Below are 14,891 nucleotides of genomic sequence, written 5' to 3'. Positions count from 1 at the left end.
TGAAGTGCTTCTCTGAAAGATATCCTTGTCACTTGCTAGATGGTAGGCTGAAAGCATCTTTACAATCTTCAGAGTTAATGAAGAATGCTAGTGACTTTGTAGTCCATTCTTGTGCACCGCTTCATTATGCGTGGGAACTAAAATGCAAATATTTTTCATTTTGTGCTTTCTGTGGCATCAAAGAAAGAGTCAGCCCAACTGTAGCTGGAAGCTAAACAAATGATCTGGGGAGTGAAGAACTGAGAAAACTCAAAGCATCCGACCTATGGAGCTCTTCTTAGGCACAGTTCTATGCATTATCCCACTGACATGTTTCAACCTCCAGAACAGAGACTAAGGTCTCCATTCTTAGTACGGGGAAAAGGGTGGGCACTACTAGAACCAGTACATAATAGTACCCGTAGGATTTCATGGGTGCATTTATTTTGCGTGTCAATGGTAGGAATAAGGGTTAACGTGTGGAATATTTTTTTAGCACCAATTACCTCATCTTTTCTAGCTTTCCTAGTATTTTTTACTGGAAAAATATGACTTCCAACAATTTTATAGTCCATGCTGGTGGGTCATCCACTCTGCCCGTCTGCATTTTTATCTATATGCCATCTATGCACTACTCAAAGTGTGCTGAACACAGGCAGACATGTTGCACAGATATCTGCTTTTCTGTCAAGAAGCTAGCACATTATTAAGGCTGTAGGAACTCCCTAGTTCCAGATGCCTTTAAGCATATTAAATTAACTAGATGCTCCCAGTTGTAACTGCAGCACCTGATGGTGCTTGAGAATGTTGTGAGCTACAATGGGTGGTGGGTGGAAGGTCGTTTCTTGCCATAACCAGTGCTCTCCCTTCACTCCTACATGCACGTTAGACAGGCAGCAGCGTTAAGCTTTTTGAACGGCAGCAGCTGTAGCATGCACAATTACCCCGTTTTAAAGAATTGTTACTTGTTCCAGGTAAACTACCGTGGCAATATTCACAACTTAAACATAATGAGGTTGGGGCTCGTTAAGATACCATCAGTCACTTGACTGTGTCCAATTATCTCAGACACTCTAGTAATGTAGCCCCTATCTCGGTCTGAAGGGAGATATTTCGGCTCTTCGCCTGCCACTTAGCTTCTCACAAGCAGAGCAAGCTGCAATGTAAGGACACCCATCCCATGCACCACGAAATTGGATGGATGGAAGATAGCACCCCACCCCTGCCTCAATAGAATAGCCTCCACTCCTTTAACAAGTGACACCTTTGACAGCAACCCTTGTGCAGCAGTCACTCTCGCCCTCAAACTAAGGTGCAAAACTGCCACCCCAAGGTGAAACGGACATTACATCCATAGACACTGACCTGCCAACGGCCGTAGGACATGGTGCGTGGAGGGAAGGCTGTACTCGGAGTTATAAAAAACTCAAGCTTCAACACGGGCGGGGAGGAGGGTCAGGACGCTGCACTATGGGGCCGATTAGGATTGCGGTGAATCCGCATCCTCCGGGCCGGCGGAAGCCACTGCCGGACTGGAGGATGCGGATTCACCGCCTTGGTGAGGGAAAACACTAACCGCCACATTACGATGGCGTTGGGACCAGCGCTGATCCGCGGTGGGTGTACGCAAATATGGTGGCGGTGTCTTGCAGACACCGCCAGCCATATTACGATGCAGGCGGAAACATGCTTTTCCACAGCTGCTTTTCCGCCGTGGAAACGCATGTGGTCCTTTGTTTTTGGGGTCCCGTTGCGAGCCTCCAGGGTGTTGGGGGGTGGGGGGTGCCCATGGGTACACCCCTGCATTTGCATGCACAATGCGGCAGGCACCACGCGGTGCCTACCGCTTTGTGCATGCAAATGCACAGCATGCATATTTGACTTTGCGGCGGGTGCTGCTTAAAGCAGCACCCGCAGCAATGTTATATATACGGGATGTGACCGCCATCCTAATAGGCCTCTAAGTCTTTTGTGCACTGGCCCAGGTACATTATCTTGATTCCCTTTAAAAGTATCATGCAGTGTGAAAAAGCTGTTGTGTGAAAAAGCTCTGCAATCGTCTAAAATGTCTCTTGTGTAAAGCTTAATTTAATAAATAAAAAAGATCAAACCAACAGAATCTAATCAGTAGAACGGGAGCTCTTCATTTTTAAAGAACAAACTGCAGTATAGCACCTAAAAGCATAAGGCACCAATCGCTGCCATCTGGTCGCACTGGACCTGGTCAAATAAAAAATATCTGGCTCACCGCAACGGAGTGAGGGTTGGACACAGTCCCAGACTAGTCCAGCTGAAGGTTTGCCATCTCATTTTCTGTGCCAAGAGTCCAGTTTACATAGAAGAAAGTCTTCGGGAGCAATCAGCGCATCGCTGAGAATGTATGATGGTACTTAGCATGCCATTAGTACGCATGCTTTAAGTGCGATGTTTTTACATCACAAATGGCATTAGTACGCATAATATTACTTCGGTAACCATTACTTCGCAAAAGCATTCAAAATATAGCAAATGTATTTTAATGCGCAGACCATTACTTCGCAAACCACTAGTATGCGTACATGCCCCTACACTACACATACAAGTCGACACTACACTGAAACCTTTAACAATACACACCACTACTCTACCCAAAACCTAACTCACTACCCCCAGCACAACCCCCTACACTACAAAAACACAATACTACCCTGGACACTAACACTACTCCCAGCACACCCCCTACACTACAAAAACACAACACTACCCTGATCCCTAATGCACTACTCCCAGCACGACCCCTACTCTACCCTAAACCCTAACTCACTACCCACTGCACAACCCCCTACACTACAAAAATGCAACACTACCCTAAACCCTAACACTACTCCCAGCACAACCCCCTGCACTACAAAAACACAACACTACCCTGAACCATAACACTAATCCCAGCACAACCCCCTACACTACAAAAACACAACACAACCCTGAACCGTAATACACTACTCCCAGGACGACCCCTACTCTACCCTAAACCCTAACTCACTACCCCCAGCACAACCCCCTTACACTACAAAAAAAACACTACCCTGAACCCTAACACTACTCCCAGCACAATCCCCTACACTACAAAAACACACTACCCTGAACCCTAATGAACTACTCCCAGCACGACCCCTACTCTACGCTAAAACCTAACTCACTACCCCCAGCACAACTCCCTACACTACAAAAACACAACACTACCCTAAACCCTAACACTACTCCCAGCACAACCCCCTACACTACAAAAACACAACACTACCCTGAACCCTAGCACTACTCCCAGCACAACCCCCTACAATACAAAAACACAACACTTACCTCACTCTCCTCGTGGTTCCTCTCTCCTCCTGGAACCTTCCTCACGTCGTCTCCGATGGGCGGTGCACGTCGTTGTGAGAAAACAGTCTCAGTGAGGAAACAGTCTCAGTTTCCTTACAACGACGTGGATCGTTTTCAATTCAAGCATACCATTACTTCGCATGCATAGTAACAATGCTTGCGATGTAACAACTTGCGTACTAATTGTACACGTTGTAATATCGCAAGCGTAGTAACGCTTGCGAAGTAATGGTATGCACAGTAGCAGCCGCGCACTAAAGGTGTTTACCCATCGCCGACGGTGGTCAGTGTGACGCGAGGAGAAGGCCAGGCGTCCATATGGGCGGGTGTGAGATGCTGGCATGGTATATAATGTCCTCTAATGTAAGTGGGCACCTTGCACCAGTCAATACAACCCTTATAGTGATTTTAAGAGGTCTTAGACAACCTTAGAAAGCTCTCTAAGTGGTAGCTGTGGAGAGCAGCGTTCAATGTCGGAAACTGCTGTCGAACCCAATGGAGGACTTCAGGAAAGTGCCGCTGTTGCAGAAGGAGAAAGTGTTCAGTGGAATCCAAAGGTGGATACTAGATGAGCGACATCTGCAAGCAGAGGGGACAGAGTCTATGTCACTCAGGAGTGACCAGGAGACTTGGAAAACGAATGCCCTCCGATGTCGGGTGTTGCAGGATAGGTGAGGATGACGTTGACTCAGCAGCGGGTAGGACCAGGCGACGCTGAGGAGGACCAGGAGCCATGCACAAGCCTTGGCAAATGCAACCAACACAGGAAGTGAAGAAGGGGCAACGTCGGCCGAGCTAGGTGCAGGGGAGCCCAAAAGAAACAAGTATGACCATCAAATTGTCCCACAGTCCCAAGGCACTAGAGTCGCCATTCACCAAAAGATTTTGGTCACAATGTAAACGATGTGGTGTGGCTGAAGATTTTGGTCACTGGCAGTGCTCTAGGTGGGGGCTACTTGGAGCCCAAAGATCTTCTTAGTAGGAAGCCAACAAGCCTTTGCAACTGCAAGTTGACACGGCAGCAATCATTTTGTGCTGTCCGGGTCAAGAAGGCTAGTGCTGGGAACAGCAAGAGCCTAACGGATGGCTCTTACAGTGCTTGGAATCATACCTCCCACACAGTTTATGGTGTGGGGGTGTAATTCCGTGTTTGATACCAAACATGATAGGATTCGTTGCAGCCAGTTTTGAGATGGTCATTGAGTAATTGCGCAGTGCCCCTCTATTTAGCATTTGGCTGCTTCATTGACAACCCAGGAGAATGGACTTCGTAGTCTACAGTGACGCTCATGCAGGGTCACCCTCTCTCTTAGAACCAAGCACCCTGCCTTCAGGATTGCAAACGCTTGCTAGAGGGGTGACTTATAGGTTTTAAGTGCAGTGACCCTAGATATAGGAAACCTATATCTTTAGTAAGTGGTGCAAGCACCAACTTACACAGGCTGCAATGGCAGGCCTGTAGTTCGATTTTGAATGGTCTCTCATTGGTGGCATAATACCTCTGGGGTACCAAGCCCTGGGTACATGGGTACAGCATACTAGGGACATATAAGGGTAACCCAGTATCCAATCTGGGGTGTACTTAAGTACTGAACATACCCATTTAGGGAGAAAGCAGATAGACTGGGGTCCTGAATAGCAGGATCCAAGTCAGACTAGTCAAATATAGCTTAGCACCAGGCAATAGGTTGGGGTAACCATAGAAGCAGATCCTACTTTCCTACAGTGGGTTGATGCTTAGTCTGGTGGTCCTCCTTGGCGATCAATGCTTGCATGATGAAGAGATGGGCTTGTGGTGGCTCGTGCAAATTTTTAGTGTGCGCAGCACTGTTCTGGTGCCAACGAGCCCATTCACAAAATAGCGAAAAGCTGGAATTTAAGAGTTCTACAGACATACCAAGGGTCCAAGACCTTAGAGACACCACTTGGGGGTCAGGAACCCACTGAAGCCAGGTCCAGGAGCTGTTGGGGAGCCTTTTATGTTCCAGAGGCTCAGATCAGGAGGCCAGCAGGCTAGCCCCTGGAGTCCCTCTGGTGTCCTGGGTTCAAGATGGGTTGCAGGTCCAGTTCTACCTCCCCAGGTAAGAGGGCAGCAGGTTGGCACAAAACGACAGCAGCTCCATCAGAGTGGCAGTTCAGCAGAGTGACAGCCCTTTCAGCAGAACAGCAGTCATTCTTCATGGCAGAGTACACACAGGTCCAGAAGTGTACTCAAGTGGTGGTGTCTGAGGTCCTTCTTTTATACACTGGTCGCCTGGTTTGGAACCTGGGAGAAGCTTCTAGAAGGTGTCTTTGAAGTGCATGGAATTCCCTACCTCTTATGCCTTGGCTCCAAGCTGGGTGAATGACAATGTAGGGTCGTTAGGACCACACCCACAAAAGGGAATCCAAGGAGATGCCCTCAAGTGGATTGCTTCCTTCATCACAGGTAGAACTCAGACAATCCACCTTGGAACCTAAGAACACCATCTGCAGTTCCCTCAAGGTTCATCCCTCAGCCCTAAACAACACCTACATGACTCCCTTGGTCAACATCATAAGATTGCATGGACTGAGCATCATATTCTATGCTGACAATACCCATCAGAAGACCCCTCTGCTGACAAACCTCCGTAGGTGCATGACGAAAATTGCTGACTGGATGAGAAACAACTGCTTACAACTCAACACTGACAAGATAGAAGTGCTGATCTTCGGAAACACCTCTCCATGGAACAACGCCTCATGGCCCCCCGAACTAGGACCTTCACACACTCCATCTTACCACACCCACAACCGTGGCATCATCCTGTACAGTAATCTCACCAAGAAAAAACAAATCAACGCAGTCACCTCCGCCTGCTTCATCACCCTCCGATGCTCTGCAAGATTTTCAAGTGGCTCCCCATCGACACCAGACGAACTGCCACATAGGCCCTGGTCACCAGCCAACTGGACTATGGCAACATACTCTACGATGGAATCATCTTGCACCTCCTCAAGAGACTACAGACAATTCAGAACGCAGCGGTCATTCTTATCCTAGACCTCCCTAAACAGACCCATATCATTCCCCACCTCAAGAAGCTTCACTGGCTCCCAAATCAGAAGAGATGCCAGTTCAAAATGTTGATCCCCACCTTCAAAGCCCTACATAAACCAAGGGACCAGCATACATAAATCGCCAACTGAACTTCCACCTTTTTCTCCTGCCACCTGCGCTCCACCTCCCTTTGCCTCGCTCACACCTCGTGCATCCACTGCAGCAACAGTGGAGGACACTCCTCTCCTACCTCTCCGTGAGGTCCTGGAACCACTTCCCACTTCACCTATGGACCTCATTCTCTCTACTGAAAAAGGGACTCAAAACCTGGATGTTCTACTGAGCCCCCTGCAGCAGCACTCTCAGTGTCTGGAAACCCTCACGGGTGGTTAGCCTTGCTTTCCAAATCCAGATTGATTGATTGATTGAATGTTATCCTAAGGAAAAGATAGGCCTTGCATTAGTAAATAACACATTTAAGAGTTTTTCACTACCAGGACATGTAAAACTTAAAAGTACATGTCCATCTTTTTAAGTACACTACACACTGCTCTCTGTGCTATCCAGGGCCTACCTTAGGGGTGGCTTTGTGTAATAAAATGGAGGGTTTGGGCCTGGCCTCACAAATGGTTTATTTTGTCAGGTCAGCATAGCAGTTTAAAAGTGCACACACAGGCCCTGCAATGGCAAGCCTGAGACATGTTGACATGCTACTTAAGTGGGTGGCATAATCGTGCTGCAGGCCCACTAGTAGCATTTAATTTACAAGCCCAGGGCACATGTAGGGCCCTTTACAAGGGACTTATTAGTAAATTACATATGCCAATTGGGTATAAGACAATGTTACCATGTTTTGAGCAAACAGCACAAGCCCTTTAGCACTGGTTAGCATTGGTAAAGTGTGCAGAGTCCTAAGACCAGCAAAAACGAAGTCAGCCAAAACAGGAAGTCTGAAGGCATAAAGTTAGGTAAAACCGCGCCAAGGGCACCAGGTCTAACATCGGGCAAGGAAAACCAAAGTACTAAGGACAGGGTCGGACTGGCCGTAGCGGGCATCAGGTGTTTACCCAAGAGGCTGGAAGGACGGAGGCTGGGATTGGACTGGTGGGGGACGGTTTTGTTCCTGGGGCAGGTTTTGCAGCGATGCTGCAATATCTGCCCCTAGTAACAAAAGCAGCAGTGCTGGGGACCGGTTTTGTTAAGCAGGAGTGCTTCACGCTTGCTCACCCCCCCCCCCCCCACCACCCCCCCAACTAAGTGTGAGGGCTGGTATGACAAAATTTCCAGGGCTACTTTGGATTTCCAATCCGGCCCTGATAGTGCAAGTAAAGGCTTGGAGGTAGAGGCATCTCAGGAACTGGACGGACAGGAAGCGTTAAGAAAAAACTACCAGTAGCTTGATGATTTTATGTGTGAAGAAAAGAGAAATTCGTAGCTTTTTCCTTTTTCTTAGTTCATTTTAAGTTTGTACCTCATTTTAGTCTATAACTTAGTTTTTCTATAAAGGGGGAAGAAGTTCCAATTTATTTTAGTCTTTATTTTAGTTCATTTTTGTCCTTATTAGTATTGTAGCTTAAACTATTATCTCAATTTATATATAATTGTTGTGCATATTATTCTTGCATATTACTTATTAAGTAGCTTTGTTTGGTATTTTGTGAAGGGGGAGGATGAGTTATGCCAGTGTTATGATTCAACTGGGATTGTGCATGAGCTCAGGGATTCTAGAACGGCTCTCCCCTAGAACCCTGGACAGCAGTTGTCTGAGGACGCTGAGCAGGCAGCAGAGCTTTCACCAGCAGGGGTTTCAGGATTGGAAGAAACTTCGATAATATACTCTAGTCATTTTGGATTATACTGCACAAGAGGTACATTATGAAAGAACGGATGTGTGGTCAGAATGGAGCTGAGTTCAGGAACGAACTACAAAGCCTTTAATATTAAACCCATCTCTCTCTCTCTTTCACGCAGGAGAAACATGAAAGGCATTGGCAGAACACAAACTGCTGTAGGAATTATCCTAGCCCTATTAATTGGATCTGCAGTAGTTGCCCTTGTCCTAAGCATCGTTAACTGGACCAGTATTATTGCCCCTTCGTTAAAGGTAAGTGATGCTGCCTGGGTTGGTACCCAATCGTTTATTCCATAAATCTGTCTTTCTGCTTCTTCCTGATATCCGAGCCAGGCATTCTCCTCATGTTGTGATGGGAAGGAGTGTTAAATCCCAGCAGCAACCTTGCCGTGGAGGCCTCTCTAAGGCAAAACCAGTATCCTTTAAAGCATCCTTGCCTCTCCATTTTTTAGCATCAGGACCAGGGTGCTAGTTTCCATGGGCGCCGCTGTAGGCAGGGCCCCGCATTCAGTTCATGACATATCAGAGGATTACTGTCTCAAACTAAAATGGAGATAATATGGTCAAACAGTGCCCTCGAGATTTCGTGCTCAGAAGGTGGAGGGATTTGCAAGAGCAAGTCAGGGCCATTCATTTGGTAGGGGTGGAGGGCAGAGGATGAGTGTGTCCGTTCTCCCAAAAAACAAAACTGCATCACGTGCCCTTTCGGCTGAGTGAGACTGCAGACTGTTTCCCTTTTCCAATTCAATAGACATGAACAAACTCACTTGTTTTGTGAAACAAACTTCTCAGCGCTCAAACAAATATGGCACAAAACGTAGAGGGGATAACAGGGGAAGAGGCAAGACAAGAGGGGCCAGAGATTGTTTGCGAGGATGGGGGCATTATCGTCACGTTGATAAGTTGTAGTGCTGGGCCAAGGTTGAAGTAACGTTATAGTTAGGTGAAAATTTCGTATATATATATATATATATATATATATATATATATATATATATATATATATATAGATATATATATATATATATATATCTATATATATATATATATATATATATAGATATATATATAGATATATATCTATATATATATATATATATATATATATATATATATATATATACATAATAGTATATATGTGCCTGCTTGAGCTATCTGTGTGCAGTCTGTAAATCACAGATGAGAACCATGGTAGAGCTGCAGAATTTATATGCACACTTGTTTATTTGCATTTGTGCTGGCTTCACAAATTAGCAAGTACATAATTTGCGTCTTTGTCCATAGAATAGGAACTACCATGCCAATAGGCTCTATGGAGCTTCATGGGGCACGTTTCACTCGGCTCCCCTTGATAGACATCGCGGCACACTTTTTTACATGCAATTCTGTTCCATCTTCGTCTTAACACTGCTTGGTTTATTTATTTAATTATTTCACAACCAATACTTTTCCAAAAATTATACATACAATGTACTATTTGGATATGACATGTGACAATGTGCACAAATTTTATGAACTTTCTATTCGATTTGCACTATTTCCACGTTCAAAGATGGCGGCTTCGTTTACATGCAAAGTCAAATGACTTGTTCCACTACCTCATTTGTGTTTATTTGTGTACATAACATGGTAGCCCATACAGTGGGGTTTAACGTGTGATCAAGGCACAATCTTTGTCGAAACGCGTAGCGTGTAACTAAGAATACATTTCTTTGGCGGTTACTTCCCGAGTGCGCATTTTTGCTTTGAAGCAGACTGTGGAATTTAATGTATATATATATATATATATATATATATATATATATATATATATATATATATATATATATTACATTTTATATATGTGTGTTTACATAATATTCAAAAACGTTCCCAAAAATAAAATAGAGTAAAGTAAAAACACATTAAAAAAGGGAACTGCGTGTTAAAAATAAAAGATAAAAGTGGCCCGTTAACAATTCTCTTGTGAAAGAAATACCAGTCTACATAGAAAAGCACTAGGAGCAGCAGTGTATTCTTTCTTTACACAATAAATGGGCACAGCATGAGCAGAGGCCACCTACACTTTCTCCACACATAAAAGAGATCTATCATAAGGGCAACAATGCAAGATACCCTGACACACAGAAGAGGTCTCTCACAAAAACAGCGGTGAAAGTTTTAACTTACATAGAATGGACACAGCTAGGTTGTGAAAAGGAGGCACTCTCTGTAGTCACAATTTCCACAAGAGAAGATGCCAGCATATTAACCTACTGTCCCCTCATTATGCCGTAATTGCACGAAATGTAACCCCAAGTTAGGATAACATCTAGTACTATTTTCAACCAATAGAGGTATGAGTGTGGTTCCCAAGTTGGACCATGTATGCAAGAATATTAATGCTGACTAGGCAGGGAACGGGTACGGCCGTGATGAAGGCTGTTGGTCCATATGAGCACTTAATATGGCTGAAACATGTTAGCACTACATAGAGGATGTAAAAGTCATTGAAATCAAGGTCACCCTGTATTATTCCTTTTACCTTATATAAAGAGATATCTTTTGATTTTTAATCCAAAGGTAACTTTATCATTCTGGATTCCTGCATATATATATAGTCAATATGTATTATAAACTCCCTCAGCATGGAGTTTGAGGCCAACCATTGGTATTTACCTACCTCAATGGGATACATTGTAATTATAACATTTCTAGATTGTGTTAGACCAGAAGTCATCAAAGCACAACAGAGAAGGAGACTGTGTGAAAGATGAGGAACCCCAAGCAGAGTAGCGTTAACTATCCCACAACTTCAATGGGAGATTAGTTTACAAATAACCAAGTTTCCACCTGCTTGTGAAAAATCAGGTGCCAATTTAAGTTCCTGGTGTGCTCCAGGAGGGACTTTCACAGCCTGGTTGCCGCCACTGTTCTAGCCCGCTCCCCCATCTGGCTTTCTTGCACCGAGGAACCACTACCTTACAACGTACAGCTGATTTAAGAGGCCTCAACGGAACATACCAATAAAAGGCCGTCCTAAGATAAAACGAGCCCTGAGAATGGAGAGCTTTGTGAGCCAAGCAAAGAGCTATAAAATGCACCCGCTTATATCCTGGCAACAATTGAAGGGATCTCAATCCTTCCCTGACAGAAGAGTGTTTGGGTAATCCCAGGACCAAGCGTGCAGCTGCTTTTTGTATGATTTGGAGCTTGTTTAGTGAATACTGGTTGGCGACAGCTGAATGATCTCTTACCATTTCGTAAACAAATAAAAACTTGTCTCTTTCCTACAATCTAACTTTTAGCTGTTCTGGTCCCAGTGACTCTACACTACCTTCTCTTTTAGCACCAGGATGCCTGTTGGGTTACAGTGCGCTGTATAAACTTTGTTTACAATTGCAATTACAATTACATTTAGATACAGGGCATTACAGTAGTCTAAGCGAGAGGTGATAAGCGCAATGACCACTGATACCCTCAGTTCTTTTGGGAGAACAGGCAGTATTTTTTCAAGATCTAAATAATCCAGAAGCAGGAGCTCACTGTTCGATTTATCTGGGTGTCAAAGATTAAGGTGTTATCAAAAATCACACCCAGGTTTTTTTTGCCAGATGCCAGAATGGGTAGAGTACCACACATTTCTGGCCACCTGCGGTTGGTCCAACTTGAGCTATCCATTCCAAACTCCATAATCTCAGTTTTCTCCTCATTCATTTTGAGCCAGTTCTCACCCATCCATCAAGGACACCAATGAGGAAGCATGCCACAAAGGTGTGAGTGAGATTTCCTTATCCACAATCTTTTAAACCTTTGGGTGAATAATGGTCTAAAACAGTTATTCAGATTAAGTACCACATTTTGTGTGGCATATGATGATGTTGTACACCAGCTTTTTTCTTTGTCAATCTCCCACTGGTGTTATCATCACCCACCTTTACGTCTGTGATAGCAAAGCCCTTTCTTCTCACAAATCCCTTTCATCCAACGCTGGAAGCACATTTGCCAGCTGCCTGTCTCTGAAAGAAAGTATAAAGGTGTTAAATGGGTGTTTACCATAACTAAATAGAGAGCCACATATGTTTTTGATCTATAACCATCACACCCTAAGCATATGAACCATGCTTTTAAAAAAAGTTAAAGAGATAATGGGTTAGGGATAACACAAAACCATTACCTTTTTAAAGAAAATATAAAAGCCCTGGTTCTTCTTGTGCTCAGTGTCAGCATCTATTAAGAAGTGAGCACAAATAGCGATCATTCATGTTTTTATGCGGGCAGTTTCTATTCAGGTACCATCTTGTGGCAATAGCTGGTACAAAACCGTGCTGTAGGAGTAAATATGTGTACAATTGGAGCACAAAGGTCTGTGGCACTTGTTATTGCTGTTTTTTACAAGCATAGTTAAATCGGGTGCAACTATAACATCTTCTGGAGTATTTTTCTCCTGTTATTACATCGAGGGTCTAAATGAGATGTATTTCTGAATTATCATTGTCAGAATATTGTATAATAATAATATTTTGTACTAAATGTTGTTTAAAAGCATATCGCCAACTGGCTTTGATGTTTTGTAAATGATATTTACAACACAATAGGCCCGATTAACAAAGGTCAAGTGAGACGAAAGTCTAACTTTACGACTTTCGGTATTCAGAAAGGGTATTTGCGACTCGTAAATATCCTTTGTGAATTCCGAAAGTCATAAGGTTCATCTTTCGGTATTCAGAAAGGGTATTTACGAGTCGGAAATACCCTTTGTGAATTCCGAAAGTCATAAAGTTCATCTTTCGGTATTCAGAAAGGGTATTTCCGACTCGTAAATACCCTTTTGTGAATTCCGAAAGTCATAAAGTTCATCTTTCGGTATTCAGAAAGGGTATTTCCGACTCGTAAATACCCTTTGTGAATTCCGAAAGTCATAAAGTTCATCTTTCGGTATTCAGAAAGGGCATTTACGAGTAGTAGTTTCAGAATACCAAAAGTCATAAAGTTAGACTTTCGTCTCACTTTACCTTGTGAATCGGGCCCAATATTTATGCCTGACGATATTTCTGTGCACAACAGTCTGACAAAAAAAACGTAAATGACCCAATAGGCTTTAGGAAGAAAAAAATATGGCTAAACCCGTGGTACATAAATTCTTAAGATGTTTCTGACACAGAAAGTTGTAGCCACACAAAAAGATGGTGCAGCATAGCATCAGTGAAACAGGGCCCCCAATTAGCAATAATTAAAGCACAGGCAGCAGCTGTCAAACCACCTTCTCACAGAAGAAGTTCTGAATATTCTGCAAAAGCGGTACCATCCATCACACATATCGTTGCTGCAAATAGCTCCATATGAGGCCTAAAGAGCTTCCTTAATGGTGTATCATGGGTAATTAAAAGAAAATTCTGAAAGTTTTGTTTTCCAATCAAATTGAGCAGGCTGAGAACTCAGCTGTACAACTATTCAAAGTGCATAATGCTTTCACTTGCCAGAATGCTTGCTCCTAAGAAACACAAGCCTCACAAGCACTATGTGACTCATTAGCTAATTTCTTTGAGGACAAATCAATGTGATATATCTAAACTTTCCTGGCGCTTCTGATCAGGCATGTGAGGTACTAAGCATTGACACACCTTCCCATGGCTCTTACAGCTTTGGAAATTGTCACAATTTCTCCCCTGAGTCAATCCAGAAAGTGCTTGTATCAGCCAAATCTGGCTCTCCTCTCGACATCTGTCCCCTTGAATCTGCGGTTCTTTCCAATCAGCTTTCCCCAGTGATCTGCTCTTTATTCTACCGATCCATACTGCTCAGACCAATCAGAATACGGCATTGCAGAGTTGTGATTGGCTAAGGGGAGCCTGGATGCTTCCTGAACTCGCCGGAGAAGCGGAGGAGAGATGCAGCCGGTATTTTGTTTTTCGCTACTCCCCCTCCACCGGCCCTCCACCCTCATTCACTGCCAGCTGCTACTGTTCCCTTGATGTGAATCAGTCATCCATGCTGGTACTGTTGGATGGTCCGCAGCATTTAAAATTGTCTCTCACTCTAAGCTGCTTCTAAGACTGCAGGAGATTGGCACATGCCTTACAATGGTTTGATGACTTTCTTACCAACAGAACCTAAACTATTATTCTGGGTTCTTATGAATCACGCACTATGCATTGGATAAGGGTGTACACCAGGGCTTGTGCCTGAGCCATGCGCTTTTTAACATATATGTCGCCACCCTCGCCAAGATTGCCAAAGCCTTTGAGGACAACACGCAGTTACTAATCTCCTTTGACAAAGACCTTGCCAAAGTGAAAGATAACTTCTCTGCTGGAATGAAATCGATTGTGGGTGGATGTTGGAGAATTACCTCGAGCTAAATGCTAATAAAAGAAAGATCATGCTGTTCGGTGAGGTCCGACAGCTCTGCGTCCCTGATTGGTGCCGCATAGAACAAGGCATGTCCCGACTCCTAAAAAAGTAGTCAAGAACGTGGGCATTCGTCTTGATCAGTCACTCACTATGAAAGAGCATGTCCTGTTGATTACAGCTGCCTGCTTTCACATGATGCGCCTGCTGAGGAGAGCCTTCTCAGTTCCTCCACTCTCTGCGAGGAAAACCATGGTCCAGGCTCTGGTAAGTAGCTGACTGGATTATGGTAATGCCCTTCTGGCCTCAGCAATGAGACATTGCTATCCAAACTGTAAGTTGTTCGGA

General features: G+C 44.2%; 1 protein-coding gene across 1 annotated transcript in view; it reads left to right on the top strand.

Annotated features, from left to right (window-relative positions):
• LOC147710515 (ectonucleoside triphosphate diphosphohydrolase 8-like) overlaps nucleotides 1-14,891 on the top strand; it is a 418,351-nt gene that overhangs the window by 151,131 nt on the left and 252,329 nt on the right. Inside the window, exon 2 of the mRNA XM_086921185.1 lies at nucleotides 8,333-8,465. Coding sequence (XP_086777311.1) covers nucleotides 8,340-8,465 — 126 coding nt within the window. The 5' untranslated portion in view covers nucleotides 8,333-8,339. The remainder of the gene's footprint in view (nucleotides 1-8,332; nucleotides 8,466-14,891) is intronic.

The sequence above is a fragment of the Lissotriton vulgaris genome, chromosome 5, assembly GCF_964263255.1.
Source record: "Lissotriton vulgaris chromosome 5, aLisVul1.2, whole genome shotgun sequence".
Classification (NCBI taxonomy): Eukaryota; Metazoa; Chordata; class Amphibia; order Caudata; family Salamandridae; genus Lissotriton; species Lissotriton vulgaris.
Note: the sequence above shows the minus strand (reverse complement) of the source record. Positions and strands in the feature narration are given on the sequence as shown.